This window comes from Trichosurus vulpecula, chromosome 9 (genome assembly GCF_011100635.1).
Source record: "Trichosurus vulpecula isolate mTriVul1 chromosome 9, mTriVul1.pri, whole genome shotgun sequence".
Classification (NCBI taxonomy): domain Eukaryota; kingdom Metazoa; phylum Chordata; class Mammalia; order Diprotodontia; family Phalangeridae; genus Trichosurus; species Trichosurus vulpecula.
The window spans coordinates 11,581,497-11,602,996 of NC_050581.1; the positions used below are offsets into that span (position 1 = coordinate 11,581,497).

General features: G+C 37.9%; 1 protein-coding gene across 1 annotated transcript in view; it reads left to right on the forward strand.

Moving 5' to 3' along the window:
• Positions 1-1,166: 1,166 nt before the first annotated feature.
• Positions 1,167-21,500, forward strand: part of VPS13A (vacuolar protein sorting 13 homolog A) — a 349,059-nt gene continuing 328,725 nt past the window's right edge. Inside the window, exon 1 of the mRNA XM_036739209.1 lies at positions 1,167-1,297. Coding sequence (XP_036595104.1) covers positions 1,198-1,297 — 100 coding nt within the window. The 5' untranslated portion in view covers positions 1,167-1,197. The remainder of the gene's footprint in view (positions 1,298-21,500) is intronic.

Consider the following 21,500-nt stretch of genomic DNA (forward strand, 5'->3'; position numbering starts at 1 on the left):
ATTATAGGAGATAGAGGTGGAAGGGTCCTCAGAACTATCTGGTTCAACTCCCTCACTTTATAGATGAGGAAACTGACTCGGTCAAGGTCACACAGGTAGTAGACTAGAGAGCTGGATTTGGAAAAATCTATCCTTCAAGTGTACAGTTGCCAAAAAAAAAAAAAAGCCAGATGACTTCTAAGGTTACCCATTTCTAAGTCCATGATCCTAGGATAGTAAGAAATAACAATCTGTTTTTATGACAAAATTCGGGTGAGCTGGCGCTCCTAACTCCACATCCACTTCTAATCAGAATTATGTCAGTCATTTAGTGACAAACATTTATTAATCGCCCATTATGTTCCGGGCACGGGGCTAAGCGCTAAGGTTACAGAGAAATGCAAAAATAAAAAAAAAATAAAAATAAAAGTTCGCGCTCTCCCGAGGCCAGCTCTGAAGGAGCCCTTGGCCGCCCCGGCCCCCGCCCCTACAGCTTCTTTCCTGCGGTCAGTCAGTTGATAAGACTGGGGCGCTTCCCTCCGGGCCGTTGCTGCTTTCGGGAGGGGGAGGGGCGCCTCGCGAGGGTGTAACCGCCGCCTCGCGCGATCGCCCACGCGCCTGCACCGGGGGTCACCTTTACCCGTCAACCCAAGCCTGAAGGACCGGCCTCCGGGGGCTGTAGGAGGGAAGTCGAAACTTTACGTGAGGACGCAGCGCCTCCCAAACGCGCCGAGAGCGGACTTCGGAGCACGTGCTCTGTTGCCGGGACAACCAGGAGGCTGGGAGGAGAGGAAGACTAGTCAGTCACTCGCGTCACGGGCGGGGGTGGCGCCTCCCGGCTCGCGGTCTCGTGGAGCTCCTGAAGCTTCTCCGGCCCTTTGCGCACGCGCGCACCGGGTTTTACTCTGACCCCCCTCTCTCAGCTACCCCGGTTCCTCTCTCTCCCCGCCCCGTGCGTTCGCGCATGCGTATTCTAGCTGCCGCCGTCGGTACCTCCCTCTGAGTCAGCTGCGGCCGGTGTCAGCCAGCCCCTTTCACCGCCCCTCCCATGGTCCGGGCGGGACGGTGTGTCCTGCGGCTGGTGGCGCCACTACCCGAGTTGGAGCCGGAGTGGCTAGAAGTCCCTTCGGGGCTGACAGGTGGACCGGCGCCGGGGAGGGGAGGGAGAGGAGGAGGAAGACCTGGCCTCGGGGGCTACCTCTGCCCCGGCCGTGGAAGATGGTGTTCGAGTCGGTGGTCGTGGACGTGTTGAACCGGTTTTTAGGGGATTATGTGGTGGACCTGGACACTTCCCAGCTGACGCTGGGCATCTGGGGAGGTAACGAGACCTCCTGCCCGCCCACTCCCACTCCCTCCGCGCGGCCTCCCGCAGCGAGGGCTCCCGGGGTCGCTGCGCCTCCCAGAGCACGCCGGCGCTGGCGCGTGTGTCACCGGGCTCACGGCCGCACATGCACACCCACACCCACGTGGACACGCCTTCCCTCCCTGCTGTTTTCTTTTTGGGCTGCTCTCTTCCGCCTTGAACCCCTTTCTTTACCGGGATCCCTCCCTTTTGCCGGGGTCTGGATTGCACCGTGCTCTCCCTTTTCCCCGAGAACGTCAGGTTACACAAAGTCGGGGGTGTAGGTGGCAGTTCTTGCCTGTGAATTTTTATTTTAATTTTTTTGGGGTGGGGGGACGTAAGAAAACTTCATCCCTCTGGACTTTAAGGAAATGGGTTGACTTGAAATAAACGCCTCTTTTTCCTTCGTCCCTGCTGCGTTAGTTTTCTTTTGGGAGGGGGATGATTGTGAAGCAAGAAAAAAGCCTCTGCGTTTCTGTTCTCTTGGTTACTTTGTCCCTTCTGATCCAACGGAGGCCACGAGAGACAAGTTAGCACCTCACGTTGCTCGACACGTGAAAGGGAGACGAGTGACATAAAATTTCTTTCGCCTTAACCTAGTTTCGCTTAACGGGAAGTGCAGCGTTCACCTGTGTTTTCGTTACTTTGTTTCTACAAATTGTAGCCTGTTCATTGCTGAGAAGTTAGCCTGCTACTAGCCCGTTCGTCGTTGCTTTGAGATTTTGTGTGTAGGAACTACACAACTTTGACAAATTGATTTAGCCTACTGAAAGCAGGCAGAATTTACAGGAAAATAAGTTAGCTGACTAGCGAAATACCGAACTTTATTTTATGCCAGTTTACACTAGTGCTTAATTTGTTTTAGAGACTTATTTTTAGTGCTTTGTGCACAGTAAGTTAGGCAAATGAACCAGTGTAAGTCATTTTACTGACTTAAACCGGCTAATAATGACTTATTTGAAATTAAGGATTTTCAGATAAATGTGTCAAAGCTAGTCATTTTTTAAAGGTATTTACCTTTTTTTTTGTTTTTGAGATTTCTTACCGGATTAGCTTTCACCGGCTGAGGTTTTTTCCCAATCAACTGAAGCTTAAGGTTTCTGGAGTGATATAGCTTGAGGTGTAGTCAATTAATTTTATTTATTTTTATTTATTTTTCACTTTACACTGTGATTAACACTGATTGGTTGCCCAGGAGCTTTAAGTAAGTTTTAGCCCAGCCAGCTTCTAACTAATAATGGTGATGTTTGATAAATTGTTTAATTTTTTTGTAACTAGTGTCTCCATTTTACAAATGGAGACGAAAATGGGCATAATAAAACCGTCCCATCCTACTAAGGAAAGCTGTCCTAAGAATAAATAAAAAATGTTTTGTTTACTGGTGGAAGTTTGCAAATACATTGAAGGTAGTGGTGTTAATATTGTATATGTAGTTTAATCTACAAATAATCCTGTATTTCAGAAGAAAGTTGCTATGTTGAATGCCTGGTGTTTGCCCCTGCTGAGAGACCTAGGGCATTTCACTTGACTGCTTCTAAAGCTTCAGTTTCCTTCTCCGTGAAATGTAGGGATTGGACACAATGATTCCTCAAGTCCTCTTCAGTTCTAATAGTATGTAAATGTGAAATAAAACTCTTTCATCTTTTGCACGTCATTGTCAGAATGCTGATTAAATGACTCAGAAGTTTTGATGTGTTACTTGCCTGGAAACTGTGTAGTAATGAAACCAGTTTCACCATTAGCACATTTCTGATACTGAACCTGATATGATACCTCTTGCTTTTTCTGCACATAGTAAGCCTGAAAAGGGTTGTATTCCAAAGCTGATTTGTAAGATTTGTTTGCAACTTTCCCAGAGAAACAGTATTATTATGTTCGGCTTTCCAATGTAGGCCACAAAAACCTATTTAACATGTAACTTAGTTGAACTACATAATAAGTACTAGTTTGAGCTCTTCTTGAGTCCTAGGAGCAGTTAGGGACAGGAGCTGTAGGGAGGAAGATAATTTATGTTGGTGCCAGGTAGTATTTTAATAGAAGTGAAGTTTGTTACTTTTTTTTTAAAACATGAGTCAGCGATTGAACTAGCCTCAGAGTTAGGAAGACCTGGGTTCTTATTCTGCCATGGACATACTGGCTATGTGACCCTGGGCAAATGCTCAGGGCCACTCTGAGTCCATAAATTGCAGCTGAGGTGACAGCCTGCATTGGTGGAGAGTTTCTTCATCCTGAAGTTGTCTTTATAAATGAAATCACAGTACTAATCCCTATCCTTCTTTCCATGTCTTCAGTGTACATGTGGCTGTAATCCATCTATTGTGATACTCTGCCAGCCTTCAGTACCTCCTAAAGTGTCTTATGCTATAATATTTGCAACAGTTATACTTCCCCATAAAACTTTAATCTCAGCGAGGATAGATTTCAGTACAATAAATGTTCAAAGGAACATAAGTAGAGCAATTCATGGTTATTGTGAATGACAACCCCTTTACCTTCCCAGAGCTACTGGGGATTTAAAAAAAATAAATTTTATTGATATCTTTTGTTTTTATATCATTTTATTACTTCTTCCTCATCTTCACTGAAAACTATTCTTTATAATAAAGAATAAAAACAAACCCACCTGATTAACAAAGCTAAATACATCAACTAAGATCATCATATGTAATCTTCCACATTTGTAATTTTCTCCAAGTAGGGGAGAGAGAGAGGGAGGGGGAGAGGAAAAGAGAGAGATCACATCTGTTCTTTAGGGCCAAGCTTGGTCATTATAATTTTACAGCAGTTTCAGCTGTTTTATTTTTGTTTTCTTTCCGTTTTCATCATTATAGTCACCATATATATTGTTTTCCTGGTTCTGCTTACTTTGCAATAGTTCATATCTTTCCATGCCTCCCTGTATTCTTGTTTATTTTTTGCATTGCAGTAATATTCCACTGTATTCATGTGCTGCAGTTTGTTTAACCTTTCACCAGTCTTTGTTGTTATTCATTTGTTTCAGTCGTATCTGACTCTGTGGTCCCATTGGGGTTTTCTTGGCAAAGATGCTAGAGGGGTTTGCCATTTCCTTTCCCAGCTCATTTTACAGATGAGGAAACTGAGGCAAGCAGGATTACACGACTTGCCCAGGGTTCTACAACTAGTGTCTGAAACCACATTTGAACTCATGAAGATGAGTCTTCGTGATTCCAAGTGCTCTATCCACTGAACCACCTAGCTCCCATTCTCCAATCAATGGACATCTAATTTGTTTCTACTCTTTGCTACTGCAAAGTGTTGCCAAATGTATTCGTGTATATTGAGCCTTTCTTTTTGTCATTGAAGTACTTGGGGTATATGGCAAGCCATGGTATCTCAGGCACAATTCCAAATTGCTTTTCACAATGGTTTGACCAATAATTCACAGCTCTACCAACAGTGCATTTGTGTGCTTTTCTTTGCACAACTCCTTGACTCTTCCCATCTTTTGTCATCTTTGCTAATTTGTTGGGTTAAGGTGAAAACTCTCAGTGTTAGTGATTTAGAACTTTCTTCCATATGGTTGTTAATAGTTTGCGGTTCTTTGGAGAACTATTTGTGCATATCTTTGATTACTTACCCATTGGAAAATGGCTGTTGACTATATAAATATTTGTTTCCTGTATATCTTTTTTTATGAGACCCTTATCCAAAAGTATTTGATGTGAAATTTTTTCCCCCTAATTGACTGCTGCCCTTCTGATTCTAGCTGTGTATATGCAAAAGCATTTCAATTTCATATAACTGAAGGGATCCCATATTTCAGAGATTCTTAACCTTTTTTTATGTCACCTTTTGGCAGTCTGTAGCCTATGGACTCCTTCTCAGAATAATGTTTTTAATACATAAAGTTTTATAAAGACACACTTATGCATGTGTATGTGATTACAAAGAAAACCACTTATATTGAAATAATTATCAAAATATTTAAAAAGATTCATGGACGCTAGATTAAGAATCCTTGTTTTATTTGGTTATGACATCTTCTCTGCTTCATATAATTTTTTAATATTTTGATTCTTCATAGACCTGCATATAATTTTTAAAAATTTTTTTGAAATTTTTTTATTATTTAATATTTTTAGTTTTCAGCATTGATTTCCACAAGATTTTGAATTAGAAATTTTCTCGCCATTTCTACCCTCCCCCCTACTCCAAGATGGCATATATTCTGATTGCCCCATTCCCCAGTCAGCCCTCCCTTCTGTCACCCCACTCCCCCGCATCCCCTTTTCTCTTACTTTCTCGTAGGGCAAGATAGATTTCTGTGCCCCATTGCCTGTATAGCTTACTTCCCAGTTGCATGCAAAAACACCTTTTTTTTTTTTTTTAAACATCTGCTTTTAAAACTTTGAGTTCCAAATTTCTCCCCTCTTCCCTCCCCACCCATCCTCCCTAAGAAGGCAAGCAATTCAACATAGGCTGCACATGTATCATTATGTAAAACCCTTCTGCAATACTCATGTTGTGAAAGACTATGTTTTACTCCTTCCTATCCTATGCTCCTTTATCCAGTTTTCTCCCTTGACCCTGTCCCTTTTCAAAAGTGTTTGCTTTTGATTACCTCCTCCCCCTATCTGCTCTCCCTTCTGTCGTCCCCCTTTTTTATGTCCTTCCTCCTCTTTTCCTGTGGGGTAAGATACCCAATTGAGTTTGTATGTTATTCCCTTCTCAAGTCAAATCCGATGACAGCAATATTCACTCATTCCCCCTCACCTGCCCCCTCTTCCCTCCCAACAGAACTGCTTTTTCTTGCCACTTTTATGTGAGATAATTTACCCCATTCTATCTCTCCCTTTATATACACACACACACACACACACACACATATTCCTTTCAGCTACCCTAATATTGAGAAAGGTCTCATGATTTACACACATCATCTTTCCATGCAGGAATGTAAACAAAACAATTCAACTTTAGTAAGTCCCTTATGATTTCTCTTTCTTGTTTACTTTTTCATGTTTCTCTTGATTCTTGTGTCTGAAAGTCAAATTTTCTATTCAGCTCTGGTCTTTTCATTGAGAAAGCTTGAAAGTCCTCTATTATATTGAAAGTCAGTATTTTGCCTTGGAGCATGATATTCAGTTTTGCTGGGTAGGTGATTCTTGGTTTTAACCCTGGCTCCATTGACCTCTGGAATATCATATTCCAAGCCCATTGATCCCTTAATGTAGAAGCTGCTAGATCTTGTGTTATTCTGATTGTGTTTCCACAATACTCAACTTGTTTCTTTCTGGCTGCTTGTAGTATTTTCTCCTTCATCTGGGAGCTCTGGAATTTGGTGACAATATTCCTAGGAGTTTTCTTTTTGGGATCTTTTTGAGGAGGCAGTCTGTGGATTCTTTCAATTTCTATTTTACCCTCTGCTCTAGAATATCAGGGCAGTTTTCCCTGATAATTTTTTTAAGATGATATCTAGGCTCTTTTTTGATTATGGCTTTCAGGTAGTCCAATAATTTTTAAATTATTTCTCCTGGATCTATTCTTCAGGTCAGTGGTTTTTCCAATGAGATACTTCACATTGCCTTCCATGTTTTCATTCCTTTGGTTCTGTTTTATAATATCTTGATTTCTTATAAAGTCACTAGCTTCCACTTGCTCCAATCTAATTTTTAAGGTAGTATTTTCTTCAGTGCTCTTTTGGACCTCCTTTTCCATTTGGCTAATTCTGCCTTTCAAGGCATTCTCCTCATTGGCTTTTTTGGAGCTCTTTAACATTTGAGTTAGTCTATTTTTTAAGGTGATATTTTGAGTCTCCTTTAGCAAGTCATTGACTTGTTTTTCATGATTTTCTTGCATCACTCCCATTTCTCTTCCCAATTTTTCCTCTACTTCTCTAACTTGCTTTTCCAAATCCTTTTTGAGCTCTTCCATGGCCTGAGACCAATTCATATTTTTCTTGGAGGCTTTTGATGTAAGCTCTTTGACTTTGTTGACTTCTTCTGGCTGTATGTTTTGGTCTTCTTTGTCACCAAAGAAGGATTCCAAAGTCTGAGTCAGAATCTGAAAGCTTTTCTGCTGCCTGTTTATGTTCCCAGCCAACTTACTTGACCCTTGAGCTTTTTGTCTGGATATGACTGCTTGTAGAGTAGAGAGTACTTTGTCCCAAGCTTGAGGGGCTACACTGCTATTTTCAGAGCAACTTCTACACAGCAAGCTCTGCCACATCAGCACTCCTCCCCCCTGCCCCCCAAGAACCGCCAACCAGGATTGAGGCCCAGATCCAGGCAGGGCAAAGCAGGCTTTGTGCTCCAGCTCTAATCTGCCGCTTAATTCCTCCCATCAGGTGGGACTAGGGCCACAGGCAACTGCTGGAAGCTGTCTGGAAGACAGCTTGGACGGTGGCTGACCTGGAACTCCTTTCACTGTCACAGCAGCTTTTCCCACTAACCTTCTCTGTTGTCTTTGGCGTTTGTGGGTTGAGAAGTCTGGTAACTGCCACAGCTCACTGATCAGGGCGCTATGCCTGTTCTGCCCAGCTCCCAGTGTGGTTGGTCCTGGCGTGGCCCACTTTGGGCTCTGTTCTGCTCCACTCCCAGCTCCGTGCGATATATCCTTCCCAGCAAGCATCCAGGCTGTCCTGGGCTGGAGCCCTCCTTCCCTTTGCTATTTTGTGGGTTCTGCAGTTCTAGAATTTGTTTAGAGCCTTTTTTTTATAGGTGTTTGGTAGGCCCTAGGTGGGGAGAGCTTAAGCAAGTCCCTGCTTTCCAGCCGCTATCTTCGCTCTGCCCCCCCCCCCCCCCGCCCCATGTAGTTCTATTGGCATTATAGTATCATGATCTTTTATTTTCTGAATAAGTTTTATTTTTGCCTTTTATTTTTCCATCACAGCTGTTCCCAGATATCACATAGACTCATGTTTCTAACAAAGAAAAACAGTTCAACAAAAACCAATACAGTGGCCGTGTCTGGTAGTATATGCAACTCTTCACTTGTAGTCCCCAGGTCCTCTACTACAGGTGGGCTGGTGCTGCCACATCTCTGTGCTAGGGCCAAGATTCTGCGTATAGCACTTAAAAATCTGCATTTATGCTTGTATTTACTGTAATCCTTAGTGTCATTTCTACTCCTATTTACATGTACCTTATGTTGTATTTTTGCAGTTGGATCCCTTCTCAGATTTCTTAATTGTTACACCATTTTATCAAAGGTCGTTTAAACCCATCCCGTATTCCATATCCTTTGGTCAAGTTAGCACCTTCTCTTCAGTATTTTCCTAAGTTTTTGACTAAAATTTATTTATGTTTGCAAGTTGCACAGTATGACTTTAGTATCAGTCTTTTAAAAGAGCACAGTCGACACATTTATTAATTGAGCCTTTATCTTGAGGAAGGCCTTGTGCTAGGCACAGTGAAGGATATCAAACTATATAGAAACAGGACCTGACCTCAAGAGACTTGAAATCTAATTCCTCAGAATATAGAAGAGGGAGAGATTACTAGGTTGGACTAGTGTTGGGAAAAATTTTATTTTGGTGGTGAGATTTGAGCTGGGGCATTCCAGACTGGGGGTGATTCTTCATAACGAATATATTTTATCAAGATCATCTGTGACAGTCCTCATTTTCCTTTTTAAGTATCAAAACACTTTAAACTTTGCCACTCTATCCGTTAAATATATAGATTGTTTTATTTTTTGAAAAATCAGGATTAGTGAAGCATTTCTTCCTTTAAGACATTTACTAAGGTTAGCTTTACCTTATTTGGGTGATATTCTTTGCAAAGTCTGTGCATTTTTGTGTTTTTTAGAAAATTTTGTGGGTTGGTGTTTCAACAGTTCAGCAAACAGCTGCTGTGGGGGTGTAAAACCAACAACAACCAGCTCACAGAACGCTGCAAGCCCAGATTGTTTTGATCTGCTCTATTAAGGAAAGCAATGTTAAAGGGTTAACAATCTTTAATCCAATATACAAATATCATTCACTTAGTTCAGGGGAAAAGCCAGCACCCCAAACTTCAAAGCAAATACAAGCAAATTACAAACATCAACAGACCAAATACAATTCATAGTTACCAAGAAAACCATCAACATCTGAATTCAGCCAGAAGGCCCTTAGAGGGGCTGCCCAAAGTCCCACACCTCCAGGAGTGAGAGCCTTAAGGAAATAGCTATGTCTTCCTTTTTATGTACTCTTCAGCCCTCATCAAACGTCATCTGAGCAACCAGAACTTAAGCTCTTGCTATGGGCTCTGGAGTTAGCACTTCCCCTTAGAACCCTGGGAGCTTCACGCCCACATAGGCTTAGCACCTAGTAGGTAGGGGTTTGGACCTGAGGTTTAGTACCTAGTGAGACTCAATCAAAGGAAGCAAAGGCCACACTCTTCAAGGGACTTGGTTGAATAAGTGCTAAGAGCTCATCTTGATCCCCAATACGGTGGGATGGTTTCTTTCCTGTTCTGTTTTGTAGATAGTGCCTTTGTCACATGATCCTTTATTGGGAGTCCATTTGACTAAGCATGATCTCAAACTTGATGGGATATTGCAGTTGAAAAATTTATTTCATATCCTTTACAGCCTCTAGCACTCAGTAAATAGTTGTGGATTTCGAAAGTGGGTGTGGATTTCAGCAGTGTAGAAGACTCTTGGTAAGAAAAGCCTCTCTACTGTCTTATAATTTATAGTTTTAAGGAGTTGTTTGGGTTTCTGAGAGACTGATGATTTTGATTAGCTTTCACTTAGGAAGATACTTCCTTTAAAATATAATTAAAATGGTTTTTATTTGTACTGTCTTATAGCAAGACATTAGAACTAACCTATCAGTGATTCTTATAGTATGGGAAACATTAGAGTCAGTGTTGTGATATGCAGAACATCTTGTAGGGGGTGTACAAAGATTTAATTAGGATATATGTAATAACAATAGTAAGAGACATCGTTCAGAATATAAGCCCTATGTAAAAGTTAGTTGCTACCCAGAGTTTTTGAATGATTAGAGAGTGTACTTTTTATGTTTCAGTGACTAGGGATATGGCAGAGAGTTTTCAGTTATGCTTATAGTTTTATTAAGTCTTAATGTTCTAATTGTGAGCTTTTTACATATTGTAATAAGAATGTTGCTTCTGTATCAGCTGTTAGAAGTAGAATGTTAATGGAGTAAACATTTAAATTTTATATCTTAAACTTAAGTCTTATAATGAAGAGTTTTAGAGACATAAAGATGTAATGAAAGTATTAGCATAGGATTTTTATATTGAATTCAAAACATTTTTTTTTACTAAAGTACTGACAAGGTGAATAATATTGAATAAGTCATTCATATCATAGGATGTGCTTTTAGTATAAATTTACTGCATCTAAAGGCAATAATAAAAAATTTCATGAGATGGTCTTGTCTTTAAGTGTTTATGATAAACATTTGCAAAAAGAACACCATGAAGATAATTGTAGTTTACGTGCCAAAATCTGATGCAGAGGTCTACAAATTCTATGAAGAACTTGATTAGTCTCTTCTAGTTAAGTTCACATGCACTTAAAACTCAACAGTAATTTTTTTTATATCACCTGAGTCTTAACAGTGTGTATGATATTCCATTCCCATAATACCTACCCTCTGCAAAGAAGTAAAGGAGGTGCAGTTTCTTATCTCTTCTTCAAGGCCCAGATTCTTGGTCATTATAATTACACAGGATTCAGTTTTTTCATCTTTCTGTTTGTATTGTTGTAGACATTATGAGTATTATTTTTCTTGTTTTGCCCACATTATTCTGCATCAGCTCACTTAATTTTTCCATGTTTCTCTGACTTCCTTCCATTTCTTACAGTGCAATAATACTCTTTTATTAATGCAATGCTACTTGATTAATTAAAAAATGGACATCTACTTTATTTCTAATATTTTGCTGCCACAAAAAGTGGTGGTATAAATATTTTGGTAGATATGCGACCTTTTTGAGGTGATAGCAGGGGTTCTCTGAGTCACTTGAAAACAACAGCGTAATTGCAAGTTGCTTTCCATAATGATTCGCTCAGTTCAGTCAGCCAAGAAAGTATTACTATGCTACTCCAGCATTGACTATTGCCATTTTTTGTCATCTTTGTCAACGTGCTGGGTGTGAGGTGAAACCTCAGAGTGGTTTTGATTTGTATTTCTCTTATTTTTAGTGATTAAGAACAATCTTTCATGTGGTTAATGCTGTAGATTGCAAACATTTTTTGGGAAATTGTTCATAGCATTTGAACACTCGGCTAATGGGAAATGATTCTGGGTCTTTAATATGGATTCATCTTCATTTCTCATCTTGAACATTAGACCTTTATGACAGATATTGATGGCAGTTTTTTCCCCCTGTTGATCACCTGTTATCCTAGTTGAGTTGGAAAGCTCAAAAGCTTTTCAGTTCCCATGTAATCAGATTCATCTGCTTGATATTTTTTTGATCACCTCTGTTCTTTTGTTTTGAGGATTCTTCCCTCCAACCACAGCTGAAGATAGCTAACCTGATTCTCTTCTAATTCTCTTTAGTAGTGTGAATTGTGTTCGTCATATTTTCATTTTTATCCTATTCTGCTATATGGCATAAAATGTTTGTTAGGCCATCTGCTTATCAGTTTTTCCAGTAATTCTTGTCAAGGAATTCTTTCTCAAGTAATTTTCGTTCTCAGGTTTATTGAACACTGAGTTATCAAAAAGTTAAATTTGTTACTGATTCTTATTTGGTTTGTTCTGTTTTATTATAATTATGCAAGACAGTTTTTGCTTTATGTAAGCTTACATTATGCAAAGAATTCTGAAATAAATCTGCATTCCCGAAAAACTCCACCAATGTTAACTTTACTATACAGTACTATATTGTCTCTCTGCCCCTACCCCTTTACTGGGTGCTCCGTGTCATCTCCCCCTTCACCAAAAAATCCTTAGAACAAAAGCCACCAAGTCAGAGACCGCACTACCTCCACAGGATGAAGAGCTTGGCTTGAGACCTCCTGTCCGCTGACCTTGTGTGTCTCTTTCCTCTGTTCATGCTGGAGTACCGCCTTTCTGTCCCCATTTGCCTGTCCTCATTCCTGCGTGTTGTCCATCCTTTCCTATCTGTGTTTGTGTCCAGCCTCCACATATCTGCCCCCACCTGTCACCCCCTTTGGTTTTGGCTAGGCCCCCTGCCTCCTGGCTGGCATTGACCCCCGGGTGTTCCTCCTCCTGCTCTAGCTTCTGTGTCCCTGCTCCCCACCTGTCCTTGAACCATGTGCTAGCCCCTTTTCCTTCACAAGTGCAAGACCTTCTCCCTTCCTCTCCCTCTCTCTTCCTTCTCCATGTTGTGGGCAAATTCACATTTTATAAAAATTGCTGTAGTAGAGGTCTTTGGAAGGGTCAACTTACATAAAGTGAGAACTGTCTGCAATGTAGTTTGAAATCTGGAAATGCCATCCCCGTTTATTCCTACTTTTCCCCCCATTATTTGCGCTGAGATTCTCTTTTGTTTTCCTAAATTTTATTTTATCTAGTTATATGAAGTCATACTTGGTAGTTTGGTTTATCTGTAAATTAATTGAGGTAGTATTATAGTTTTTAAGATTACTGAACAGTTCAACCATTAGCAGTAAATATCCTTCTAGATAGTTATTTAATCTTTAATGAATGTTTTATACACATGTTTATATGTCTTGATAGATAGAATTGAAGATATTTTATGCATTTTTGAGTGGGACTTCCTATTATTTCTTTTCATATGTTAAAAATTTCCATATAGAAATCCTTTTGATTTTTGTAGATATACTTTATATCCTGCTACTTTGCTGAAGCTATCACTTGTGAGTGGGTATTTTTTTTATTTTTTGGCTGTTTCTCTGGGGTTTTCTAAGTAAACCATCGTATCATAGGAAAGTGTAGATAATCTTGTTTTTTCTTTGCCTGTGTTTGCTCCTTTAACTTTTTTCTTTTGTTTTATCACTATCACTAAAACAGAACTATGTTAGATAAATGCCTAAAGAGATATCCTTACTTTTACTTCTGTGTTGACTTGGAAAATTCTGGTGTTTCCTCATTGTAGATTATTGAAACTTGGTTTTAGACATTTTTTAGTGTAATAAAAATGACCCTCAACCCCCATGGCTATATTTTGTTGTTGTTTTTAGCATAAATGTGTTGTATTATCTCAGGCTTTTTCTGCATCTATTAAGATAATCATGTTTTGGGGGGCATTTTTGTTAAGATGTTCTCTTTTGTTAATTTTTCTTTTATTTATTTTGCTAATGATGAACCATCTTTATATCCTTGCTATAAATCCAAAGTACGTATGATAATTTTTTTAAAAATTTATTTTACCAGAACACAAATACAGAATAGAGAAAAGAAACAAAAACATATCATAAACTTAAATACAAAGAAAAAAAGTATGTCATGTGCATAGCAGAACACAAGAGGATTCAAAATATGTAACAATAAATTTTCGTTTCAAGAAAGCCTATATGATAAATAATACAGCTTGTGTTGAGAATTATCCATCTTTTCTTTGCTTCCTTGTGTTTCTTTTGTTCTCTGCTGTACACTTTTTAACTTTGTTCTTTTTTTCCCTTCCCTCTTCCCCCCAGAAAGGTGCAATATAGTTTAGATATGTTTCTCATTATATACATACTTATACATATATACATGTGTATATAGACATATACTTTCCCAAACATATTCTACTGCTGATCTTTGTTTTTATGTTTGTACATATCTTGTTTCCTATCCCTTCTGCCTCCTCTACTTTACTCCCATCTGCTCGCTACCTTGCCCTCCTATTGCCTTCCCCCCTCCAAGGATCCCTCCCCTATCCTCCTATTCCCATTAATCTAAACACCCTTCTATACCCCCTTTTTTAACCTGTTCCCTAATTCTCCCCTCTCCCCCCTCTCTGTGCCCCTACCATTTTATTTCTTCTAAATTTAGAAGACTTTTATACTCTTCTAAATATATACATGTATTGTTTCCTCTTAAACCCATTCCTGATGAAAGTAGGTTACCAGAACTACCAGTCCTCCTCCCCTATCTCATTCCTCTGTATCCTTTCTTCCTCTTATACCTCATTTGTATAAAATAGTTACTTTTTTTTAGCTGTTTCTAAATGGTTTTACTTTTTAAAATTCATATCATAGTCAGGTTTACTCCAGTCTTATGAGCTTGCCAGTTATTAATAAGAATCTTAGACATACATTTTACATTATATAAAAGGTAAATAATCTGTCCTCATCAATCCCTTATAGTTAGCATTTGGTATATATCTTATGTTTCTCTTGGTTCTTGTATGTTGAATCTTCTATAAGTTGAGGAATTTTTTTTACAAAGTCTTGAAAGTCTGAAAGTTTTATCAAATGTCCATTTTTTTTTCATTCAAAATAATACTTAACTTTGCAGGCTATGATATCTTCGGCCAGAGCCCCAGATCTTTTACTCTTCGATATATTGTGTTCTAAGACGTGGTCCTTTAATGTCTCTGCTGGTAGGCCTTGTGTAATTCTGATTGTGGCGCCATCATATTTAAATTGTTTTAATCTTGATGCTTTTAATATTTTATCCTTGAGCTGGGGGTTCTATGATATTCCTATGAGTTTTCCCCACAGGATCTCTTTTAAGTGGTGATTTTCTCTATTTCTCTGCCTTGTTCTAATGCGTCAGGACAATTTTCTGTAATTATTTCTTGTATTATTGTGTCAAGATTCTTTTTTTGATCATGACTTTCAGTTACTCTGATTATTTTTGTATTTTCTCTTCTTGATCTATTCTCCAAATCTCTTGGTTTTCCTATGTTTCACTTTCTCTTCTATTTTTTCATTATTCATGTTTTGTTTAATTATTTCTTGATCTCTTATAACTTCAGTGGCTTCACTTTGCCCAATTCTAATTTTCAAGGTGTCATTTTCCTCCTTAGGATTCTGGATCTCCTTTTCTAATTGGTTAACTTTCCTTTCATAACCTTCTTGTTTTTCTTGGATTATTTTTATTTTTAATTTTTTTATTTTTTCCTCCATCTCTGTCATTTGATTTTTAAAGTCTTTTTAAAGATCTTCTATAAATTCTTTTTGGGCAGGTGACCATTTGACCTTACTCTTTGGGGGTTTCTTTACTTCAATATCCACCTCTGAAGATGAACCCTCGTCATCTCCGTTCCCATAATAGGTGTCTATGGTTGGATTCTTTCTCCTTCGCCTGTGCATTTTTTGTGGTAATAATTTTTGTAATCACCTCTAGCCCTAGGGTATGAGAAATGGTGCTTCTTGCCCCAGATCTTCAGTTCTCCCCTCTAGCCTGGAACCAAAGCCAGACCTCCAACCTCCTGTAAGTTCCCACAGCCAGGGGCTTTCTGCCCCACTGCTTCTGCATTCACGGGCCTGTGGTTGTTCCTTCTTGTCCTCACCGCTCTTGGCAGCAAAGCTGGGTCTGGTGTTCCTTATCAGCAGAGGTTCTCTCCATCTTCCTGGGCTCAAACGCCCAAGTCACCTCACTGTCCTCGGGTGAAAAGTTCTTGTGCTGGGCCAAGCGAGGCAACCTCTCCAACCAATTAACCCCAGGGCTTGCCACTTGTTGTTTAAGGGGCTTGCTGCTTGTTGTTAAAACGGAACCTAGCCTGGGAGTGTTTACTCTTTGCCAGGACCAAACTTCTTCCTGGGATTTTTCTTCAGATCTTCTCAATCTGTCCCAGGAAGATCCCAGTTGTGCCTCTGTTCTTCTTTGTGCCTCCATACTTCTTTTGCGCTAAGGTGCTATTTTAACTCTTGTGGGGGAAAATCTTGAGAGCATGGAATTTTCTGACCTACTCCGCCATATTCCCAGAATCCTCTCTCCATAATTTTTTTAGATTATATTACAATAGCCTTTTTTCCTAGTAGTTCATATAAATGTATAGTGCCAATGTTCACTGGTTATATTGGTCTGTAATACTCCCTTTGCTTTAACACTATAACTTAGCTACCAATGCTGTATTTGACTATAAAAATGAGTTGGCAGCAATGTTGTAGTGATGAGAAACTGTGAAAGACTTGGATACTCTGAGCAATGCAGTGATCCAAAACAATTCCAAAGGACTCATGATAAAAAAAAATGTTGACCACCTCCAGAGAGAAAGAACTGATAAATTCTGCATACAAACTGAAGTATAATTTTATTTATTTTTCTTGCTTTTTTTCTTGATATGGCTAATATGGAAATGTCATCTATAATTTCATATGTATAATTTATATCATATTGCTTACCTTCTCACTTGGTGGGTGAGGGGATGGGAAGGAGGGATAGACTTTGGAATGCAATTTAAAAAGAAAAGTATGCTAAAAATAAATAAAATGTAAAAAAATTTTAAAAAATAAAATCTGCAAAAAATGAGTTGGTACAATCTTTTCTTTCTCAATTCTTAAGTAATTTGTGTAATAATTATTAGTTGTTCTTTAAGTCGTTTTAATTAAATTCTTCTTTTAACATTTGTATGAATTTACCTGCAAATCTGTCTAGACAAGGTTTTTTTCCCTTTCTTCTCCCTTTGGTAGTTACAGTAGTTCAACTTCATGCTTTGGGAATAGGTTGTTAAAATCTCTAATGTTCTGGTAAATGGGATGTTATTTGATTTAAAAAACTTTTTTTGAAATTTCATTTATTTATTTAATTTTAGTTTTTGACATTCACTTTTATAAGATTTTGAGTTCTAAATTTTTCCCCCTCCTTCCCCTCCACCCTCCTCAAGACAGTGTGCAATCTGATACAGGCTATACAAATACATTCGTATTAAATCTATTTTCACATTAGTCATGTTGTAAAGAAGAATTAGAACCAATGGGAGAAACCATGAGAAAGAAGAAACAAACAAAAAAAGAGCAAATAGTATGCTTCGATCTGCATTCAGACTCCATAGGTCTTTTTCTGGATGGGGATTGTGTTTTCCATCATGAGTATTTTGAAGTTGTCTTAGATACTTCCATTGTTGAGAAGAGCTAAGTTTATCAGTTAGTCCTTGTACAATGTTGCTGTTACTATGTACAGTGTTCTCTTGGTTCGGCTTACTTTCCTCAGCATCGGTTCATGTAAGTCTTTCCAGGTTTTTCTGAAGTCCACTTGCTCATCATTTCTTATGGAACAATAGTATTCCATTACATTCATATGCCACGGCTTGTTCAGCCATTTCCCAATTGATGGGCATCCTCATGGTTTCCAATTCTTGGCCACCACAAAAGGAGCTGCTGTAAATATTTTTGTACATGTGGATACTTTTCCCATTTTTATGATCTCTTTCAGATATAAAACCAGAAGTTGTATTGTTGGTTCACAGTTTGACAGCCCTTTGGGCATAGTTCCAAATTGCTCTCCAGAATGGTTAGACCAGTTCACTACTCCACCAACAATTCATTAGTGTACCTATTTTCCCTCTCCTTTGAGTGTTTGTCATTTCTGATAGGTGTGAAGTGATATCCAGAGTTGTTTGTTTTGATTGGCATTTTTCTAATCCATAGTGATTTAGAGCATTTTTTCATATGATTATAGATAGCTTTAATTTCTTCATCTGAAAACTGCCTGTTCATATCTTTTGACCATTCATCAATTGGGGAATGACTTGTTTTCTTATAAATTTGACTAGCTTTCTATATATTTGAGAAATGAGGCCTTTACAACACTGGTTGTAAAAATTGTTTCCCAGCTTTCTACTTGCCTTTGAGTCTTGGTTATGTTGGTTTTGTTTGTGCAAAAAATTTTCAATTTAATGTAAACAAAATTATCCATTTTGTATTTCATAATGTTCTGTATCTCTTGTTTAGTCATTAAATCTTCTGTTCTCCATAAATCTGACAAATAAAGTATACCTTGCTCTCCTAGTTTGCTTATTAAAGTATCAGCCTTTATATCTAGATCATGTACCCATTTTGACTTTATCTTGGAATACGGTGTTAGATGTTAGTCTTTGACTAGTTTCTGCTGTACTCTTTTCCAGTTTTTCCAGCAGTTTTTTTAAATAGTGACTTCTTATCTCAGAAACTAGCCTTTGGGTTTATTAAACAGTTATTCCACTGGTCCACCACAGTACCAAGTAGCTTTGGTGATTGTTGCTTTATAATACAATCTAGAATTTGGTACAGCTAGGCTACTTTTGCTTGCATTTCTTTTCTTAAATTCCCCTGATATTCTGGACCCTTTGTTCCTCCAGATGAATTATGTCATTATTTTTCCTAGCTCTATTAAATAATTTTTGGTAGTTTGGTATAGCACTAATAGGTAAATTAATTTAGGTAGAATTCTCATTTTTATTTTCTATATATACATATTACATGTATTAGCTCAGCCTACCCATGAGCATGATATTTTTCCAGTTGTTTAGCTCTGACTTTGTGTGAGAATTTTTTGTAATTATGTTCATATAGTTCCTGGGTTTGTCTTGGCAGATAGACACCGAAATATTTTATATTGTATACAGTTATTTTAAATAGAATTTCTCTTCCTGTCTCTTGCTGTTATGTTTTGTCAATAATATATAGAAAGGCTGATGATTTATGTGGGTTTATTTTATATCTTGCAGCTTTGCTAAGGTTATTATTTCAAGTAGTTTTTTAGTTGATTCCCTAGGATTTTCTAATTATACCATCATATCATCTGCAGAGTGATAGCTTTGTTTCTTCTTTGCCTATTCTAATTCTTTCAATTTCTTTTTCTTATAACTAAAACTAATATTGCTAGTACAGTATTGAATACCAGTGGTGACAATAGACATCCTTGCTTCACCCCTGATCTCACTGGATCTACCTTATCCCCATTACATATAATGCTTGCTCATGGTTTTAGATAGATGCTGCCTATCATTTTAAAGAAGAGTCCATTTATTCCTATGCTCTCTAGTGTTTTTAATAGGAATAGGTGTTGCATTTTGTCAAAAGCTTTTTCTGTATCTATTAAGATAATCATATAATTCTGTTAGTTTTGTTATTGATATGGTCAGCCATTGATACGGCTGATAGATTTCCTCATATTGAACCAGCCCTGCATTACTGGTATAAATCCTACCTGGTCATAATGTATTATTCTCATGATAAGTTGCTGTAATCTTTTTGCTAATATTTTATTTAACATTTTTGCATCTATGTTCATTAGGAAAATTGGTCTATAATTTTCTTTCTCTGTTTTGGCTCTTCCCAGTTTAGGTATCAGTAACATGTTTGTATCATAAAAAGAATTTGGTAGGATTCCTTCACCTATTTTCCCAAATAGTCTATAAAGTATGGGAATTAATTGTTCTTTAAATGTTTGATAGAATTCACTTGTAAATTCATCTGGTCCTGGAGATTTTTTTCTTAGGGAGTTCATTGATGTCTTCTTCAATTTCTTTTTCTGATATGTGGTTATTTATTTCACTTCCTCTTCTGTTAATCTGGACACTTAACATTTTTGTAAATATTTATCTATTTCACCTAGATAGTCAAATTTATTGGCACACAGTTGGGCAATATGGCTCCTTATTATTGTTTTGATTTTCTCTTTGTTGGTGGTGAATTTACCCTTTTCATTTTTTGATACTGGTGATTTGGTTTTCTTTTTTTTTTTTAATCAACTTAACCAAAGGGTTATCTATTTCATTGTTTTTTTTTTTTTTCATAAAATCAGCTCTTTATCAGTTGAATAGTTTTTTTTTAAATTTCAATTTTATTAATCTCTCGTTTGGTTTTCAGAATTTCTAATTTGATATTTAATTGAGGATTTTCAATTTGTTCTTTTTCTAGCTTTTTTAGTTGCATGCCCAGTTGATTTATCTCTTCTTTCTCTATTTTATTCATGTAAGCATTGAGAGAGAGAATTTCCCCCAAGAACTGCTTTGGCTGTATCCTGTAAATTTTGGCGTGTTGTCTCATTATTATCATTCTCTTGGATGAAATTATTGATTGTTTCTATGATTTCTTGTTTCACCCACTCATTTTTTAGCAATAGATTATTTGGTTTCCAATTTTGAGTCTATCTTTCCATAGCCCTTTATTACATTTAAGTTTTATTACATTATGGTTGGAAAAGCATGCATTTAATATTTCTGCCTTTATGCATTAGATTGTGAGGTTATTATGCCTTATTGCATGGTCACTTTTTGTGTAGGTGCCATGTGCAGCTGAGAAAAAGATATACTTCTTTCTATCCTCATTCAGTTTTCTCCAAAGGTTCACCGTATCTAACTTTTCTAAGATTCTATTCACCTCTTTAATTTCTTTCTTATTTATTTTATGGTTAGATTTATATAGTTCTGAGAGAAGGTTGAGGTCCTCCACTAGTATAGTTTTGCTATCTATTTCTTTCTATAAGTTCCTTAACTTTTCCTCTAATAATTTGGATGCTATAACATTTTCTATATATATGTTTAGTATTGGTATTACTTCATTGTCTATGGTGTCTTAGCAGGATGTAGTTTTCTTCCTCATCTCTTTTGATTAGATCTTTTTGTCTGAGAGCAGGATTACTACTACCCTTGCTTTTCTTTTTTGACTTCAGCTGAAGCATAATATATTCTGCTCCAGCCTTTTACCTATACTCTGTGTGTATCCCTCTGCTTCAAATGTGTTTCTTCTAAACAGCATATTGTAGGATTATGATTTTTAATCCACTCTGCTGTCCTCTTCCCTTTTATCAGAGTTTGTTCCATTCCCATTCACAGTTATGATTACTATTTGTCCTTTTCTCTCCCTCCCATTTTCCCGTTTGTTTTTCCTCTCTTTCCCTTTTCCACCTCACCTATGTTTTTCTCCTGACCATCACCTAATTCAGTCTGCCCTCCCTTCTGTCAGTCCCCCTCCCTTTTCTTTCCCCTTTCCTCTCCTGCTTCCTATAGAGTAAGATAGGTTTTTGTACCCAATTGAGTGTGTATGATACCCTTCTTTGGGAAGTAGACTGATGAGAGTAAGGTTCAAACAATGCTTGCCTCCCTCCATTCTTTCCCTCTATTGCAGTAGGTCTTTGTGCCACTTCGTATGTTGTAATTTACCCTTTTCTGCTTCCTTCTTTCGTCTTCTCAAAGTATAATCTTTTTTTCCCATCCCTTAGTTAATTTTTTATCATCACATCAAAGTCAGCCTATATCCACACTCTCTGTCTATGTACATACATTCTAAATGCTATAATAAAGATACAATTTTCAGGAGTTAAAAGGATCGTCTCCAATGTAGGGATGTAAAGAGTTTAACCTTATTGAATAACATGGGCTTTTTTTCCCCTCTTTTCCTGTTTACCTTT